The sequence below is a fragment of the Lepisosteus platostomus genome, chromosome 9 (assembly GCF_059453375.1).
Source record: "Lepisosteus platostomus isolate fLepPlt1 chromosome 9, fLepPlt1.hap1, whole genome shotgun sequence".
Lineage (NCBI taxonomy): Eukaryota > Metazoa > Chordata > Actinopteri > Semionotiformes > Lepisosteidae > Lepisosteus > Lepisosteus platostomus.
The window spans coordinates 50,615,874-50,634,170 of record NC_142619.1 but is presented as its reverse complement, the minus strand read 5'-3'; the positions used below and the strand labels follow the sequence as shown (position 1 = coordinate 50,634,170).

Genomic DNA, 18,297 nt, shown 5'->3' with positions numbered 1-18,297 from the left:
GGTTCAGTGAAATCAACTCCCTTTACTGTATCTCCCTCAGTTAGTTTTGCTGGCAAAAAAATCATTTAAATACTAGTAGGAATACAGTGTGTATTGAAAGCTGACAGCCCTGTGTATTTGTAAATGAAAATTGTTTTAAATAGACAAGTGGTACTTTGTGCCAAGAAGTTTTTAAATTTAAGAATTTGAAGGCTTTTCATTTTTTTTTTGTTTTTGCAAAAAATTATTAAATCGAGCAATAAATCCACAATTGACCTATGCTGTTGACAATCAGCATGTGGTAAACCAACAAGTCACAACCTGCAAGATACATGCAAGTCTCTTATACCTATTTTCAGCCACTTTATTTGCACCCACTTACTGTTATACGTTTAGTCTTTTATAGAAAGTCTTGCTTGCTTTTGCCTCTTTTCTTCTCCTATTTATCCAAACATTCCCACACCTTTGAAGTCACTCATTCAGAAAGAGCAGAAGTGTTATTTTACATAATCTCATCTGTTTGTGCAATAATACAGGACAAATATTACGTAAGAAGGATGAAGGTGTACAGTGTTATCAGCGCTCCAGTCACAGTGAATTATGGGAATAAATATTTATTAGTTATTTCACAACACCTGAGGGTGGAGAAACGGTGTAATACAGAGAGGCCCAGTGTCTTATGGTTTTGTTCCTCCCACATTCTCACTTACATAATAGGGTCTAATTGTTTAATGAGCTGTATAATAATACTTCTAACCAAGCTCTGATGTGAGTTATAGATAATTGTGCTTTTAATGAAGGTTAATGCCTTGTGGAAACAACTATAAAATTCCTTGTGAAAAATCCCGTATATTTGGAATTTAGAAAATCGATTGCTTAATTCGCTTAATTTGCTTAATTAACTCAGGCTGGCACAAACCCAGAAGAGAGAATGCCCTCCAGGAACTGTCTAAAGAGACTTCTTTTGCCCATAGAAATTCAAGATCAGCAGCCAGTTACAGCTGTGTTGTTCTTAATACCATAAATCTGAAAGGTGTTCCAGTAAGATGCATAGAAATGCCAGTTTTTATTTAGTCAAAATTAGATATAGCAGAATAGTGAGCCTCAAAAAGAGCTGCGGATTCTGAATTCAAACACACAAAAACATAGAGACCCGTTATCTCTGAATTGTGAAACAGCGATAAACTCATTCCCATAATTAACATGACAGTCTATGTATTTTATTGCATTTGTAAAGTTTTAATAGTTATAAGATAAAGCATTCTGGCATAGTTTTTATTAGTATAGAAGAAATGGATTCCAAAAGTTCTTTGTTTCAGCAATAGAAACAAATTTGGTAACCTGCTTCCTCTTGATGCGGGAACTAACATTGGACTATGCTGGTTGCATGTGAACTTTGCTGCCCTCTAGTGGTTCTTTACTCGTCGTGTAAATGTAAACTAACACTTGGGCTGCTAAAAAGGTTTTATTTAACTGAAAACGTGTTTCACAGTACGACAAGATAATGGTAGAGTAACCAGCAGTTTTCATTATAGAGAAGATAAAAATAAGTCCTGAAGGTCAGTGTTCTTGGTTGACCTGGGGGGAATTTGTCTAAGGTTTTTATTGTTTCTAGTTATCTGAAAATAATGTTTTACTGAGTCACCGCTCCTGTTTGTGGTGTTCATGGACAGGATATGAAGGCGCAGCCAAGGGTGTGAGGGTGTCCGGTTGGGGGGACTAATGGTGGCATCTCTGCTATTTGCAGATGATGTACTTTTGGCATTATCTGACTGTGACCTTCGACGCGCATGTGAGAGATTCTCCGCCGAGTCTGAAGCGGCTGGGATGAGAATCAGCACCTCCCAAGATTGAGGTCATGGTTCTCTCCCGGAAAAGAGTGGATTGCTCTCTCCAAGTGAGGGAGGAACATCTGCCCCCTTAGTGGAGGAGTTTAGGTATCTCCGGATCTTGTTCACGATGGAAGAGGGGAGCGTGAGATCGACAAGCAGATCGGGGCAGCGTCAGCTGTTCTGTGGGCACTGTACTGGTCTGTGGAGGTGAAGCGGGAGCTGAGTTTGAAGGCAAAGCTCTCGGTTTACCGGTCGATCTACGTCCCTGTCCTCACCTATGGTCATGAGCTGTAGGTGATGACTGAAAGAACGAGATCGTGGTTTCTCCGCGGGGACGCTGGGCTGACTCCCCGTGACAGGGCGGGGAGCTCGGCAATCTGGGAGAGCCTCGGAGCAGAGCCGCTGCTCCTCCAGATCGAGAGGAGCCGGTGGAGGTGGTTTGGGCGTCTCATTGGGATGCCCCCCGGTCGGCTCCTGCTGGAGCTGTTCGGGCCACGTCACACTGGGCAGAAACCCCGTGGCAGACCCAGGACACGCTGCAGGGTTTATATCTCTCGGCTGGCTTGGGGGCGCCTGGGGGGGCCCAGGAGGAGCTGGAATCTGTTGCTGGGGACAGGGAAGTCTGGGCTGATCTACTTGGCCTGCTGCAACTGTGACCCTCACCAGGAAAAGTATGGAGAGATGACTAACAACAGTAATAATTGCAATTTACACACGTTTAAAGACTGAAAAGGCTTTGTAGTTGCTGAAAAATAAATGTTTTTTAAATGTTCGAACCAAGGCACACATATTTCATTTAATCCCTTTTTGTCTTTCTAGGTATCACATGACTCCACTGATGTTTTCTGCCAGGGATGGGCATACTCAAGTTATAGCCCTGCTTATTTCCTATGGAGCAGAAATAAATACCAAGGATGTCAATGGATATACTGTATGAATGAAGTCTTTTTTTTTTAATTGTGCCAGCAATTTTCATTTTCTCACATGCAATGAATTGTAAATTGTGTATTTTTCAGCTGAGAGTCTCTAATCGTAATGAAAGATGATTGAACACCCTTTCAGCTCCCAAACTCTACAGTATATGTTCATTTATCCATCCATCCAAAATGTCTAATAGTTGTCTAAAAGTTTATTTTCCCAATTTATGAACTTCTGATAAAAATCAGACTCTACTGAAATGTCTAGCTACCTAGTATATACAGTAGATGTCACTGTGGTTTGTTTTTTATATTGGGGATTATTTTTGCCAGCAGTATCTATTGCTGCCAAAGGGGTGATTCTAACAATGTGTAGCAGACTGAGATTCAGGCCTGGCAGACAATTGAAGTAGAAGTATGAAGATTACAGCAGAAAAGATCCTGAAACACTTTTCAAAGATATGTGGCATACAAACTAAACATTCAAACTAAATAATCGATTATTTAAAATATCTTTCGTCATTTCTTATTTTCTTATTTGCAGAAATCATACAAAGCTTAAATCTGTTTTTGCCTTAATACTTTTTGAAGGCACTGACACTTGCAGCACAGTATGGGAGAGAAGGAGCAGCTCTGAAGTTGCTTGAACTAGGTGCTGACATCACAGTCAGAACAAGGGAAGGATATACAGCAGCAGATATTGCGAAAATGTACAGACATTCTCAGGTACGGCTCAGTTTTCCTTCAGACGGTTTCTCCACTTTGTGAAGTACTGTACATCGTTCAAAAAGAAAAAAAATATCTGTTCAGATTCATTTTCTTTCATATTAACAAACGCAAAATTGTGTCTTCACAGAAATTGCAGTGTAATTTGTTGAAGCGCAGGGTTTTAGCTTACTAGTTTATTTGAAATGAATTACATTGTAATTCAAATGATTGGATTTGAAATGCTGGTTAATGGTTGATGTACTCAGACATCAGTAGTGCATTTTGTATTGCTTTTAATTAATTCCTTACTAATTATGAACGCAGATTTCTAGAATCCTTGCTTCACCTCATAATCTCCCTGGGAGCAGGGAGCATTTATCCAAAGAGGAGACACTCTTCAAGTTTTTCAAAGGGAATCCTGACCCAATAACTCCTTCTAGAGAGAGGTAACTTGAATTTTTTTGGTGTGAAAAATGTTTGGTGGTTAATTTATTGGCTGTTTTGGTGTTGTGTGTATTGAGGGTGATTTGGGGTTTACTGCTGCAGCTCACAGCTCTAGGTTTAGTTCCAGACTGGAGTGCACTCTCGGTGGAGTTTGCATGTTCTCCCCGCACTTGTGTGGGTGTTTGTCCAATACTCCAGTTTCCTCCTGCCTTCCAAAGGAGGGGTGGCTGAGTTAACCAGGATAGCTGAATTGTCACCACCTCCAGGTTACCATGACGCTTACCAGGAATAAGTGGATGTACATACAGTATGGTCTACTGTTTTTTGGTATGATGTTTTTGAGCACCACCTAGTGGCACGTCAGTGAAATTGATCATGCTTCATGTTTAAAAGTGGCTGATGTTTGATGTGAAATGTAAACCCTTTTTGCTTGTTTCTAACAAAAGTGTGAATATTGCTTGTTGGCAAAGTTTATTAAGCATCTGTGTTCGTTTCAGCTCCTCTAAGCTAGGAGACATTGAATTGCTTCTGCACGGCCTAGATTTGGAATATCTCACAGATATCATGTTGGTGAGTAATTGTTTCTTACTCTTACATACTTTAGGAAGTCATAGTTCTTAACTTTGTTAAGACACAGTTCTTAATTTTTGTGAGATGAATGTCATATGTTGGTGAATTTTTGTTTCCCACCCAACAAGTGTTCAAATGTTTTTGTATTTCCCTACTGAAACTTTATAACAGTCTTAATTTTATTTTAGTCTGCAGCATTGCAAGGTGTGAAAACAGATGAAGAATTCACTCTTGTAGTGTCAGCTAAAGAAAAAAAGGCTTGGTGGTGGTTATCATTGTTTTTTTTTAAACAGCCCCTTCTTAGGAATACAACTAATTGAAAAAATACATTAATGACTGAGTTTATCAAGGATGCAAGGTAAATTAAATTGGACAGAGAGAATGTACTTTAAAAGCAGAAATAAAGTAGTTCCTTATCCTATTGTACTGTTACAGTGTGATTTCAGAAATCAGTGTATCCTAAAATACAGCAGCATTGTGACACGCGTGAGTAGGTGTGCCATAGATTTTTGGAAAGGTTGTGGTGATGAAAAATTAATAGATTTAGATTTTCATGGCAGTAGAAACAGGTATAACTGACTTCTTTATTGACTCTCCAGTCTTAACGAGAGTTTTATCAGGTGCTTAATGTTTTTGTAATCAGTGCTTCAGTAACATTGGCAGCATTGGCTGTTGCTAGGCAACCCAGCACCAAGTGTAGGATTCAGCCTGTAGCGACTCCGAACAAGGATTCAGTTAGAAAACATGAATTTTGATATTGGTTAGTCTTACAAATCTGATGCACGCATCAGTTCCACAGATACAGCCCACTTCCTTATCTTCAGAAGACACAACAAAATGAGTTCACAAATAGGTGTAGTTTGTAATCTAGTTCTTAAATGATTTCTGAAGCCTGATTTTTGTAAACAAATATTTTTATTTAGGTCGACTTATATTTAAAATAGTTAACAATGGTATGTTATAAATGTTCTTTGAAAACTGTGCAGTTAGGAGACCCTTGTAGAGTTTGCACATTTTAGCAACTGCTTTGCAGTGTAATGCTTACTTTTCCTCTTTTAAAAATCAAGTTAGACTTGGTCTGTGGCTGTTCCAAAATAGTTGTGCGATGCTGGAGAACACTGTCAATTGTAAAGAAGACTTACATTTTTCTAATTCAAATGGCATACACTCCCAAATACACATTGCCCGAAATTCAAAATAAGACAATTTTGATGGTGACCATAAAACTGTTGCCAGACTACCGTTCATCAAACATCTCATACAATGATTATGAGATAATTAATGGAACCTTGACTTCTGCAGTACTTTTTATATGGTAAAATAATGATCATACTGGTTCTTTTTAGTATAGAACTTTGGTCTTAAATGAGATATGAATGCCATGTTTTAATTTTTACTTGAAATATAATAATTTAGTAACACTTCTAATTAGGGCCTGCAGAATGAAAACCTTGCATGTGAAGTTGTCTCCACTGAAACACTCCATCCATCCATTTTCTAACTGCTTCATCCAAGCAAGGTTGCGGGGAAGGCAGAGCCTATTTCTGCAAGCCAGGGGCACAAGGCAGGATACACCCTGGATGGGACAACAGGGTACACGCAGACACAAACAGGCACACACTCACTCAAGGACCTGTTTTCCAGAAAGCCAGTTAACCTACCAGTATGTCTTTGGAGTGTGGGAGGAAATCAGAACATCTGGCAAAAACACACATGAACACATAAACATGCAGATTAGCACCCATATTCCACAACTGAACCCAATGCTAACCACTGCGTCACCATGCTGCACCCCTCATACAGTATATCATCGTGTTTAAATGTTTATCAGTGGAGGTGCTTGGATTACAACACGGCAATAACACTATTTTAGGACACTGGGCAGTCCATGATGATCCCTTTTGCTCATACAGGACAATGACATATCATGGAGCCACCTATTGACAATGGAGAAAGAAGACTTGGAAAAGGTTGGGAATCTTAAGTTTCTTTATTAAAATAAAGATTCAATTGCCTTCACTTTTGTAGTTGACTTTTTAAGTTGTCATTTTAATTATTTGGAATATTGTTTAAATTAAATTTACAGTGTAGTGCAAACGCTATCAGTTAAATATGAAATTACCTTTCTGAAGAGTGGGACTCGCTTTATAATGTAATACAAATGTTATAATCCTACTTTCTGCTCTGTCTCAGTTGTTCAGTTGGTGGTATATCTGACCAGATGCAATAAACGACAGTACTGTTGTCTGCAGTGTAACTGAGTATTTAAAAACAAGAACATAATGTCAACTCTAAACTTGAATGCTAAATGCCAGTGCAGCAGCATAGTGTTTAAAATAATGAAAGAAAACTGATTTTATGCAGCTTAGTTTTGAGTTATTTTCATTGTTATACTTTTCCTTTTTAAGAAGAGTTAGTCGCTGTAGATTTATCACAAACATGTTTATCACAACAATATGCATTTTTGGGACTACTTCGTGGTGCCATGTTAAATTCGGAAGAACAGTAACAATGAGTTTTCTGCCTAAAAATACTTTACCTTTGTTAGTAGGAGCACTTATAGAGGCAGATGTCATAATGTGTTCAGGGTCTATGGCAATGTAATTCTGTTATTAATACACTTTCAATACACTTTTTTAGTTTAGTTGATCTGCTAAACCAGTGTAAGCTTAGACTAATCAGTTTTGGCATTGTTATTAAAAAAAGCTTCATTGAATTTTTTTCTCATGCCATGGGGATCATACCTTCAAGTCATTTACTGTTAGTTTAGATACCTTAAAGTTGCAAATATTTGGAATGTGGTATCTCATAGCAATACATTGATAGTGTAGTGCCCTTATCAGATTAACTTTACATTTAATATACTGTATATACACATTCAATAAATGTGCATTTTGCAATTAAATATACAAAAGACGATGAAGAAAAAAGTCTAGTTTAAATAAGTGATGTGAGATACAGTACCTTAAATGTTGTTATAATGTACCAAACAGATCCTTATGCAAGTATGACAGTTATAATTACAGTAATGAAGGAACAAGGTCAAATAAATTCGTTATCCAGTCCAGTACTTCTGTATCTTACTGGGAGTAGAAAAAACTGCTGTAGTTGAACATAACTATTGCAGTGTGGTTTATGGATTTACAGAAACCTCGAAATTGCCATGTGGACATAAGGGGTATATGTGGTATATATTCTCAAATGGATAGTTCAGTATTTCTATTATTGATCCTTGAAATGAAATGTTATGTGTTTGTCAGCTCGCATTCTGATCCTTCAGTTGCAGAGTGCCCCTAGACATGTTCCCAGTTTTTCAGTGTTGATTCATTCAATCATTTTGAAACTTCACAATTTTATTTTCTAAGGTGAAAGCCAAATTTAAGTCACAACTGATCATAATGTTGACCATAGAATTGAAATCAAAGATAGTCAAATGCAGAAAAAAAATAGACATTCAACTTTCTGGTTTTTGTGTTGGCCTTTTAAGTGAAAATCAAAGAAAACTAAACTATGCCTACTGCTTTGCAGTGACCTTTAAGTGATGGAAATGTTGATGTGCCAAGTGACGGAGTATCTTTCCATAGATTGGAGTCCGAGATCCTGCCGACCAGAAGAAAGTTCTGACTGCAGTACAGGAGATGCAGCTGGATAAGATAGAAATAGACAAGTTTGCAGGACTGGAAAACTTCGACAGCAGGTTCTTTACACAGCTAAGCCATCTTGTGGGAAGGGTATCTGTTTCTCCACTTAAGTGTATGTCAGATCACGATCAATGATTATTTTGTTGTCTAAAAGCCACCAAAACAACTTACACATAGCTCAATATTATCAGCCACCTTTTGCAAGGTGTAGGCTACACATCAAATTTTGGACTATATGCCCTTCTTTAAAAAACAAATATGAGTCAGTTACAGTTTCTAAACGAAATGCTTTTCAGTTCCAACTTACTAGTTGAAAGGTTGATATCTTATTCAAATCACTCAAGCCTCAAGCAGTTTTTCTATATCCTGTCAGATACTTACAAAGGTTGGGTACTCTTATACAGTTAATGTATTTTTTCATTGTTTTCATGGTACAAGTACTATATTTATAAGGTTTCAATCCTAGATAGAGGACTGCTGAAGGAAAACGGAAGGTGATTGGGATTTTCACATGTGGGTTTATTTATCAGTATGATACACTTATAAAATGACTACTATTAAATTACTACATTATGTTTTTCTTTTTGTATGATATTGTATTTTCAATTTTCTGATTTTTGCAGGTTTAACTTTTATGAAATGGACAGGTCATAAATCAAACTTGCTTTTTTTTTAGCTAATCCAATTGTTAAATAGACTGAGAAATGGAAAAATTAACTTTAGCAAGTTAGCAAACTAACCCACACTGGGAGGGTGCTAATTTCACATAATTGTGATGGACAGAAAACCTGAGCTGCCGCATGTTAGTCTACACTGCACATACTCCCTTTAGCGGTACTTTTATATTCTCTATTCCTCCTGTAAAACAGTGACCACCTGTACAGTGGTTCCAGGACAGTGTTTCTGGACTGCAGGATATCCTCTTAAAAGAATCTTAGATATAAACAGGGCTGAGATCAAGCTGCCTTAGGCCAGCCTGTCAGTGATGTGTTAGTTATACTTTAATTTAAGCAGAGGACACTAAGGTCCCTAGTTTAGCTAAAACAAGTACTATTGTTAATCAGAAGAAAATCTACACACCAGCAGCCATATAACCCTGCAACTCACAACTGAAAACCTACTGAAGCTCAGCATGTGTGAGCCTGGGAAGACCTCCCAGGAGACCTCCTGGGAAAAACTAAGGTTGCAGCTAGAAGAGGTATTAGGGGGCACTCACCTAGGGTCTGTGTGGATCCTAATGCCCCAGTATAGTGACGGGAACACTTTATTGTAAAAAGGCGCTGTCCTTCGGATGAGACGTAAAACCATGGTCCTGACTCTCTGTGGTCATTAAAAATCCCATGGGGCATTTCTTAAAAACAGTAGGGGTGTTACCCTGGCATCCTGGCCAAATTTCCCATTGGCCCTTACCAATCATGGACTCCTAGTAATCCCCATCTCTGAACTGGCTTCATCACTCTGTTCTCCTCCACACTGAGAGCTGATGTGTGGGGAGCGTTCTGGAGCGCTATGGCTGCTGTCACATCAGCCAGGTGGATGCTGCACATTGGTGGTGGTGGAGGGGAGTCCCCATTACCTGTAAAGCGCTTTGAGTGGAGTGTCCAGAAAAGCACTATATAAGTGTAAGAATTAATAATAATAATAATAATAATAATAATAATAATAATAATAAATACACATTCAAGGAGTGGATAGAGGCATTAATTTAGTGGGATTGCCTGTGCACACACATTGAGCAATATAGCAATGATTCACATAAGCCACCACGTTTACAAGTATTTATTTAATAGACAAAGTACAGAAATTGAATGAGCAAATGTTCTTCATATATGCATGCTTAACACATTTGCATTAACTTGGCAGTTACAGTACATGACTCACTCATAATATTTCCACCTACTGTATGCTTAGGAATCAGTTCATATTTGAATTGCATGTCATACTTTTATCATTGAAATGCAGTTTTGAACAAATTGCTTACCTAGTAAGAACTGGAATTACCTGTAATTTTTTTCCTGTTACACCCATGCCAATTGGGAATCAAAAACTTGATTTCACAGGAGAGGAAACTTGCTCTCCACCTGTGGGATTCTCACTCTGGTTGCTCCACAGTACTTTACAGTAGAGTTAGCCCCAGTGGGAGTGACTAGTTTTTCTCGGAGTACATCTGGAAAGCCCTGAGAGTGAATATTGAAAAGCCAAGGACACAGGTCAGACTCCTAAGTTGGTGGTGTTTGCCCAGTTGCGTACGGTCAGTTGGACTGTCTCAGTTTCAGCCGGAGAAGGACAGAGCTCACAGGTTCCAAGTGCTGATTGAGGTCAAGCTGCATTCTTAATGCATTTATTGGCTCTGCCATTTGGGATACCTACTGTACAGTAATAACCCAGCAGATGTTTTTCTATTGTCCTAAGTGTTCCGTCACTCTTGAAACCTTTCATTGTCTTGTTTCTGTTCATAATTGCCCGGATTACAGTATATATAACGTCCGTTTTTGGACTGTTGTTCTATTATTTGAGAATATGTTGGATTGAGATCACATTTGTTCATTTCCAGTGTAACTAGTGCTTCACAAAAATGAATGTGCAGGTGTACTGTACCTCACCCTGCACACAAGGTTCCAGAGCAATTTGTGCTAAATGAAATGAGTGCTAAATAGGGTCACAAATACATTGAGTTACTGGGAGAAAGTTCCAGAAATGTGAAACAAACGTGAAAATTTGCTGAAATTATTGTAGAACTTCAGAAATGGGCAGGGACCAAACTCTGGGAGTTAGTTGAGGAGCATGTTCTCTGATGGAGTTTTGATGTAGATTTGAATGATCCACTCACAAATCCACTTTCTCACCTCTTCCAGTTCAGGATCGTGAGGGATTTGTTTTTTATCCATTATAGCATTTGCTTTGTACAACAAATAATACATTGCAATTTGCCAATAATCTTGGCTGATTATATTTAATTTTTTTATTTTAAAATTAATTCAATCAACTTAAGTTATAATGTTTATCTGCATAGCATTGTAGTGCAAACGTCAGGTTTACGTGTATTGCTCAAATAAAGTAAAGGTTGTGATAACTATGCGTTCAAAGAGATCATAAAGATTTCTTTACCTCGCTGACCCTTTGAGGTTTCATGCTTCTAGATAGTATCAGGCAATTTAAGAATATTTTAATACTTCAAATTTAATATTCTGGCCTCTAAACTGTTTTGAATTCCTTAAAAATAAGTAGGTCAATGGGCCATGGAAACCAAATCTAAAGAATTGTAGACAAAAGTTAATATTTTGAAAAAGGAAAGGAACTGTATGAAATACATTTTTGTAAATTGATGTGCATTTGAGGAATGTGACCCTTTGATTTGATCTTAAGACATGTTTACAGTGCTAGTGATCTTACCATTTATCCAGGAGTAAATACATTAGTCAGGATAAATTAGTCATTCAGTCATATAAAAACTAACAAGGAGAAAAGTGAACTCTCTTTCTATCATGCATGAAATAGTAACTTTCTAAAACTTGACAGTGTTTACCTAAGGAACTAACAAAGTGCTAAAATAAGAGATCCCTGCTGTTCAAAATGCAGTATTAATATAACACAATTGACAACTCTGTATCTTAGTGATATTTCATAGAACTGACTGTAAGATTTCTGATGTGGAGTGAGAGTGATAAAAATGTGTTTTTTTTACTTAGCTTATCCAGACATGTGCTTGAAACGATGTTAAATGAAAAACGTAGACACTCATTACGAGAGATTTTACACTGGCAGAACTACAGTAATCTGCACGTAAATTTTGAAGGGTGAATTATTGCTCTTTACTGACATTGGTGGTCAGTCTCCTTGCTTTGGAAAGATTGGACAGGCACTACAATCGGAATGCAAAGGTTTTGATATAAAGATGAGCTAAACCCTCTTTTAAACAGCTTGGCTGTTCAGGTCTTTTCAATGAAGTTCAGAGTGATAAAAGCACAGTTAAAAACACAGCCTAGCCCATATTCACAAAGAAGCACTAGGTCTCTGAAGTTCTGAGTTATGCACGCTGAAAGTTCCCCTTTTAATTTTCATTTCTCTCTTTTCCTCTGCTTGTTAGCCCCTCCATCTAAAAATCTTTCCTTCTGAGAGCAATGGCCGAAGCCTTTTCTTTTCTTTTTAAAATGTACTCAATAAATCACACTCCTGTAATTTCAGGTCAATATAATTTTTTTGTTGTGGTTTATTTGTCAGTAATTAGGAATCGTATGTTTACTGCAGAATGCATACTGTATACTGTAATACGCTTTGATATCACTTCTGTTGTGACCTCTTCAATGTCACTTTTCTGTTGTAGACCTTTGAAATTCAACTGTCGCAACCTAAATGAAACAACTGATGAATATTTTTTTTCTATGCCTATTCTGTGCCATAATGTTATTTTCATGAGTGGGTATTTCCTGTGTGTTTGTTTTAGCAGTGAAGAACTGTACAATTTCCTCATCAGTCTACAACAGCAATGCATGTACTTGACAGAGACGGTTCAGGATGTCATTAACAGGGTACCAAGACATGTAAGCACGGTAATGAAAACTCCCACAAATTGGTTAATTTTAGTTAACAGCCATGTACAGTGAATTAATCTATATTTCTCTGGAAAATTGATGTATGTTTATTTGTTTTCTTAGATTTATCAACGTTGACAGTATGGTAATACACTGACATTGTTGCACTGACTTGAAAAATTGGTTCTGACTGTATTCTTAGATCATTTAATTTTGTAAATATCTGCTGATTTAAAAAAGGTAAGAAAATAAGCACATACTGCACATACTGTGCAGTAAGAGCAGTCATGCTTACGTAGTTTTATAAATGTCATTTGTTCTGTGTCATATTTTATCTTTAGGTTATTGTTTAATTCATGATATCTAAGTTATTGCAGTTCCAAAAATCTCACTACTTCACAATTTTGGTTGTAAGTCAGTGTTTTAATCAAATATTCATCCTTCCCATTGCAGCGAGTCCTAAGCTGGGATCCGAAAAGGGAATCGCAGTCTCTCTGCGATAAACTGGTGGCACAGACAATGGACTTGCATAAAGAGATGATTTGCTTACATAACCTGCTTGACAAGGTATGGTGAATAGGCAGCCAATTCTAGTTAACTAGATAAGCTGATACTTATACACAAGAGTCCTGGATCTGGGGGGCCTTTGGTTAAACACTTTTGATCAAGAACTGCAGATGCCATCATAGAACAGGCAGTTAAGAGTGGGTGGAAAAGGTCAAGGCACTGTTAACAGCACGTATTTCAGACAGGCTCTGACAACAAAGAGACACGATCTTGTCAGAAAGCGTTGCTTGAACTAATCGACTGAGAGAAGACATGGTGGTGTCAGGATCTAGCTGTGACAGCTTCAGTGTCAGACAGGAATTTGCTAGTGAATGGAGCCATTTGGAAATCTGGTAGCCGTCCTCTGGGTCCTTCTCTTCTGGCACGGTTTTGTAATGTTTTTAACCCATCTTTTATCATTCATCTGATCTCCAGTGTTCATTTCCCCTTTAAGTGCATTAGGAGATTAATGGTCGCCAAAGTATTTAAGTAAAATATTAGTCTTGTGAAGTATGTGTATGTGCGGTAAATAATGTTACTTTGGACACTGAGGCTTTAGATCTATAGTAGTATGTACAGGAAGATAAATATATTTTTTTAGAAAATTAGCTTTATATGTCTTCACATTCTAAAGTGTTTTTTTTAGGTTTCAGCATAAAACTCATGATAGAGGAGGCCTTAGAGGCCTATCTAGTTCTCTGGCTGGAGCAGTGGTTGTACTCCATATTCCACAGGTTGCAAGTACAGATTTGGTCTGTGCTATTAGCCGTGTCTGTCATTTTGCATCTATGCATCGACGCAAACAAAGCCCCTGTCACCTTACATCACATATTGGAACGAGGATTGGCACAACATTGGTAACAGGGACGTCACGGAATAAATTCCCTGTGATTTAGAATAATCAGAAATGATAGTGGTTAACTTCTTATAGCTCCTGAGGTAGGACTGTTTCAACCTGTGGAGGGGGTACGGCCCCTATTTGGGTTAAAAACAATTCTTTAAAAGCAAAAACACCTTTGGAACCAGTGTGGTACACCCACCAATTCCCACACAAAAGGATTTTTAGTCCTAGAATCTGAAAAGAACCTCAATAAACTTGCAAAACATATGACTCGCTGTTAAATAGAGGCTCAGTTGGCCACAAAGGTGTATTTTTCGGCAGTGTAAGATGGATAATAGAAAAGTGTTTCATATACTGTAGTAGAAACAATATAGTAGGTAGCGGGAGTGTGAGACTGGGAGTTGAAACATGAATTTAACATTGGATATCATATAATTTTGGAATCTTTTATTATGTAGTTATAATTATGTAGAAAAATAATTTGTATTAACATATTGCTGATTTTAATGCAAATCTGAATGGAATAAGGACATTGCCTTTGGTTGATTGGCCACCAAATGATGCATCTGTAACTGGGAGTTTCCATGGGTTTGTGTGCAGCCAGGCTTGAATGAATATAAATTCATTCAGGGTTTCCGCGGGCTTTCACAGACCAGTAACACCTGTAGCTAGTCGCGTGCCTGAGGATTTGAAGTGTTAACTGTACAGTATGTGGTTTGCATATTGGGCTTGTATTAGGCTCCTCTTCCAAGTGCAGCATGTCACAGAGGTACTGTTTATTTTAAGCAAAGATGTGATTTGGGATATATCTTATATTAACAGATATATATTATATATTATATATATAAAATGTTATGGTTAACATTTCAAGGCAAAAATTAATCAAAGATGGTAGGAGATTATTCCTTGGCATAATCTTCAGATCTTTTTCAGGTTAGGGTTTCAGGTTTGGTGAAAACCATGATTTTCACCAAAGTAGTTCAACAGTGAAATCCCCCAAAATGAGCAAAGTGTTAGGGGTTTTAATCCCCATGTTCGCTGTGTGAGTGATACCAATGAATCCTCCACAGAGAGGCTCTGGGTACTGTCATAAATGATTCAGGTTTATCCCACTAAAAGAACAAAAGGAATTCCCTATGTGATAAACCTTGAGTAAATTCGCGCATGTGTAGTTACCAAATAGTAAGCACTCTTAATGGAAATGAATGACCTGGGTCATGACAAACTCTCCTGCCTTACAGTATGGTTCAGGCATTAGCCCTACTAGTGAGCCACATCTGAAGATGCACAAAACCTAACAATAAACTAACAGAGACAGCTTCCCAGCAAGGCACGGGACCATACTGGAAGAAAGAACACAATCATTACAATACATTTCCAGATGCAGAAATCACCGGGTCAGATTGGAAAGTTATAAACTTTGCTCTCTTATACAACCCCCATATATTTTATATACAGTATTCACTATGATCGTCACACAACTGCTTTGGTCCATGTGTAAAGTGACATAATAAAATAATTAATTCCTGAAAAGCAGGAGCATTGAGCGCTCCCTGTATACAGTACACAGGGGCTCACATTGATCATAAACTGGAAAAAGATGTGCCTGAGTTACTAGGACACCAGGTACCCCGAAGAATATCAACTTTGAGTCAAGCTATGCAGAAGACCGGGACCTTAAAACTAGCTAAATGTAAAAAACTATGCGAGAATCGGAATTTGTCAGCATTAAGGTGAGGTTGCGTGAATTTATTAGACATACAAGAAAAAAAAACATTTGTTTCAAAATGTCTGTCTTGAAATGAAAATTACCTCACAAGCCTAGGCAATGATACATATGAATGTTGGAGACTGACTGTAAGTTTGCAAACTAAATATCAATGATGATTAGAGTATTTTATTTATTCACAGTTTTGCTCTGCAAGAGTTGTATATTATAATTTTACAGTATTGGTTAAAATCACAATTCTTAAATGTGTTTAAACATTCATTTATTATAATTAACTAATTTTAATTTATCTATAGCGGTCCATGCAAATCCAACATGACCATTTTTATTTTATTTGGATTCCTGAATTTTACTGTAATGTTTTACTTTCATTTTAGCTTCAGACTGTTAACCAGTTAGTTGACTGCCAGGTACAATTCTATTTCATTTCTTGAAACAAATCCCAAAGCTAATATATTAATATAATGGAAAACTGATTCGAATGTTCACCTGTTGTTCTATGACAATGCTGCAGCTAAATTTCTTACCTGACTTTACAACAGGTTATTGACCTCTGTATACATATACAGTACCTGTGGATCGTGTGGAGTCTTATTCTTCTCCTATGGACAGTGAAGTGTAGCTTCATTTTTAATCTACAGATAACAGGTTGAGCTGTATCAATAATTATCTTAATATTTAAATTTAAAATACTGCAGCTACTGCAGTGAAAAAGACCCGCTGCTTCTAAACAATAGAGACTGGCCTTTATGCTGTGGACTGTTTCAGTGGTAGGAAAGTTGAGATGCACTTAGTGAGGACAACATATGCTAAAGAAACAAGTAGCATATATTCCATGCTGAAAAGAGAAGAAAGAAAACACAACTTTTTGGCCGTGGAGCCTTCTTCAGGTGGGTGAAGAACCTGAAGAAGGTTCACACACATGAAGAAGGCTCCACGGCCGAAACGTGTTTTCTTCTTCTCTTTTCAGCATGGAATAAACCAATTACTTGTTCCTTTGCAGCCTACGCATGCTGACGCAGCTGCCCACCTGAACTACTATATGCTAAAGAATACACATTGATATCACTCCAACAATTTGACTTAACCTTCCTTATGTTTCTAACTGAATTCAGTGTAATGTATTGATCATGTGTGATTCATGTGTGACATGAGTCTGAAATGGAGGAATCAAAGCTGAAAACAAAGCTCCGAATTCCCCAGAACCTGTTGTTTCGCTTCTAGATGAATCAAGCAGAAGACCCTTGTCGCCTTCCCTTGCCTGGTGCTTGCGTCAGCTGGAGAACAAAAACCCTGAAGAGGGTACTGGCCGCCTTGTTTGGAGTTGGGTTGCTTTTTTGTTACACAGTTGCTAAAAAAACATAGATCCTTCTGTGTGTGCATGTTCTGTTATTCTCCAGCCAGTGCGATTACAAGGACAGAAAATCACATTACATGAAGCACAAATGACTAAAATTGCCAGAGAATATCTGTTTCCTCCTCTTTTGACATTTAAGCCTTTTTTCTGAAGCATATTGTTAATTGTATGTGATAACATAGTTATATGTTAACTGTACATTGAGTGATATAAAAAGAATTGCTGTAGCTTATCGGGTGGTATTTTTCTTTTGATCTGTTTCTCTCAAGCAGTGGTCTGTTCGTGACGTCTTTTTTTTCTTGATAATGTTTGATTGCTGCATTTTGCAAGGTTTACCTTGACAGTATGTATACACGCGAATCTTGGGTATGTAGATTTATGAGTGTTATCTGATATCACTTCTGATTTCTGTTTTTGAGGCATTTTGAATAATGGTGTGGAGAGCGAATGTTCACCTAATCTGTTCATTTTGTGCTGATTTCCATGTATGACTGAAGACTTTTGTTGTGCTAATGGACTTTGCAGGATTTAAAAATGATTTAATTAGTGTGAGTAAGTTTAGGAATGGTTTCTGCCGTCATTGTTAATGCTTTTTTTTTTTAAACCACAGTTTTAGATTTACAATATTAAATTTATGGGAAAACCTGCAGTGTAAATTAATATTACTTATTACTGGAGTTATAGATTAAACAGTGCATTTATATGGTAAAGTTCACTGTTGTAATTCTGTCCTTATACTGTATGTTTATTAAGCCATTGGTGTAGACTGTACTAATGGTAACCCTGTAGTGATTTCTTAAATAAACAGCAAATCTGGCTTAACACACCTGGCAGTATTTCTGGACCTATTTTTCTCCAGAAATGCTGAGCATATCCATACCTTTTTTTCTCTCATGTAAAAGAGGATATTTGCTGTGATCATGTGCTTTCATTACAACTTGAACTTGTAGCATTAAAAATAAAATTCTGTCTTCTGTTTAAACCTCTTAATTTACAGAAATGGCACAGTTAGCCTGAGTCAGTATTGCCAGTACTAGCTAGAAGCATAAGCCATGGCAAATGAGCCACAAGTGCTACAGATCAAATCAGAACAAATTGGCAACAAAACCAACCATATAACCCAAACTATACTTGCTAAAATTTAGTTCTGTAGACACTGTCCTGTTTTTTTTTTGCAGTTTTTGCTGAAATAAAGAGACTT

General features: G+C 37.4%; 1 protein-coding gene across 5 annotated transcripts in view; it reads left to right on the top strand.

The window, feature by feature from the left end:
• Positions 1-17,920, top strand: part of asz1 (ankyrin repeat, SAM and basic leucine zipper domain containing 1) — a 29,849-nt gene extending 11,929 nt beyond the window's left edge. For 2 of the 5 annotated variants that reach the window (XM_088645454.1, XM_088645450.1), the window contains 9 exons: positions 2,631-2,742; positions 3,320-3,454; positions 3,761-3,882; positions 4,378-4,450; positions 6,364-6,420; positions 8,035-8,147; positions 12,536-12,641; positions 13,077-13,190; positions 16,964-17,920. In XM_088645454.1, coding sequence (XP_088501580.1) covers positions 2,631-2,742; positions 3,320-3,454; positions 3,761-3,882; positions 4,378-4,450; positions 6,364-6,420; positions 8,035-8,147; positions 12,536-12,641; positions 13,077-13,190; positions 16,964-17,104 — 973 coding nt within the window. In that variant the 3' untranslated portion in view covers positions 17,105-17,920. The remainder of the gene's footprint in view (positions 1-2,630; positions 2,743-3,319; positions 3,455-3,760; positions 3,883-4,377; positions 4,451-6,363; positions 6,421-8,034; positions 8,148-12,535; positions 12,642-13,076; positions 13,191-16,963) is intronic. The other 3 variants (XM_088645453.1, XM_088645451.1, XM_088645452.1) reach the window with 3 other exon arrangements.
• The last annotated feature ends 377 nt before the right edge of the window (positions 17,921-18,297 follow it).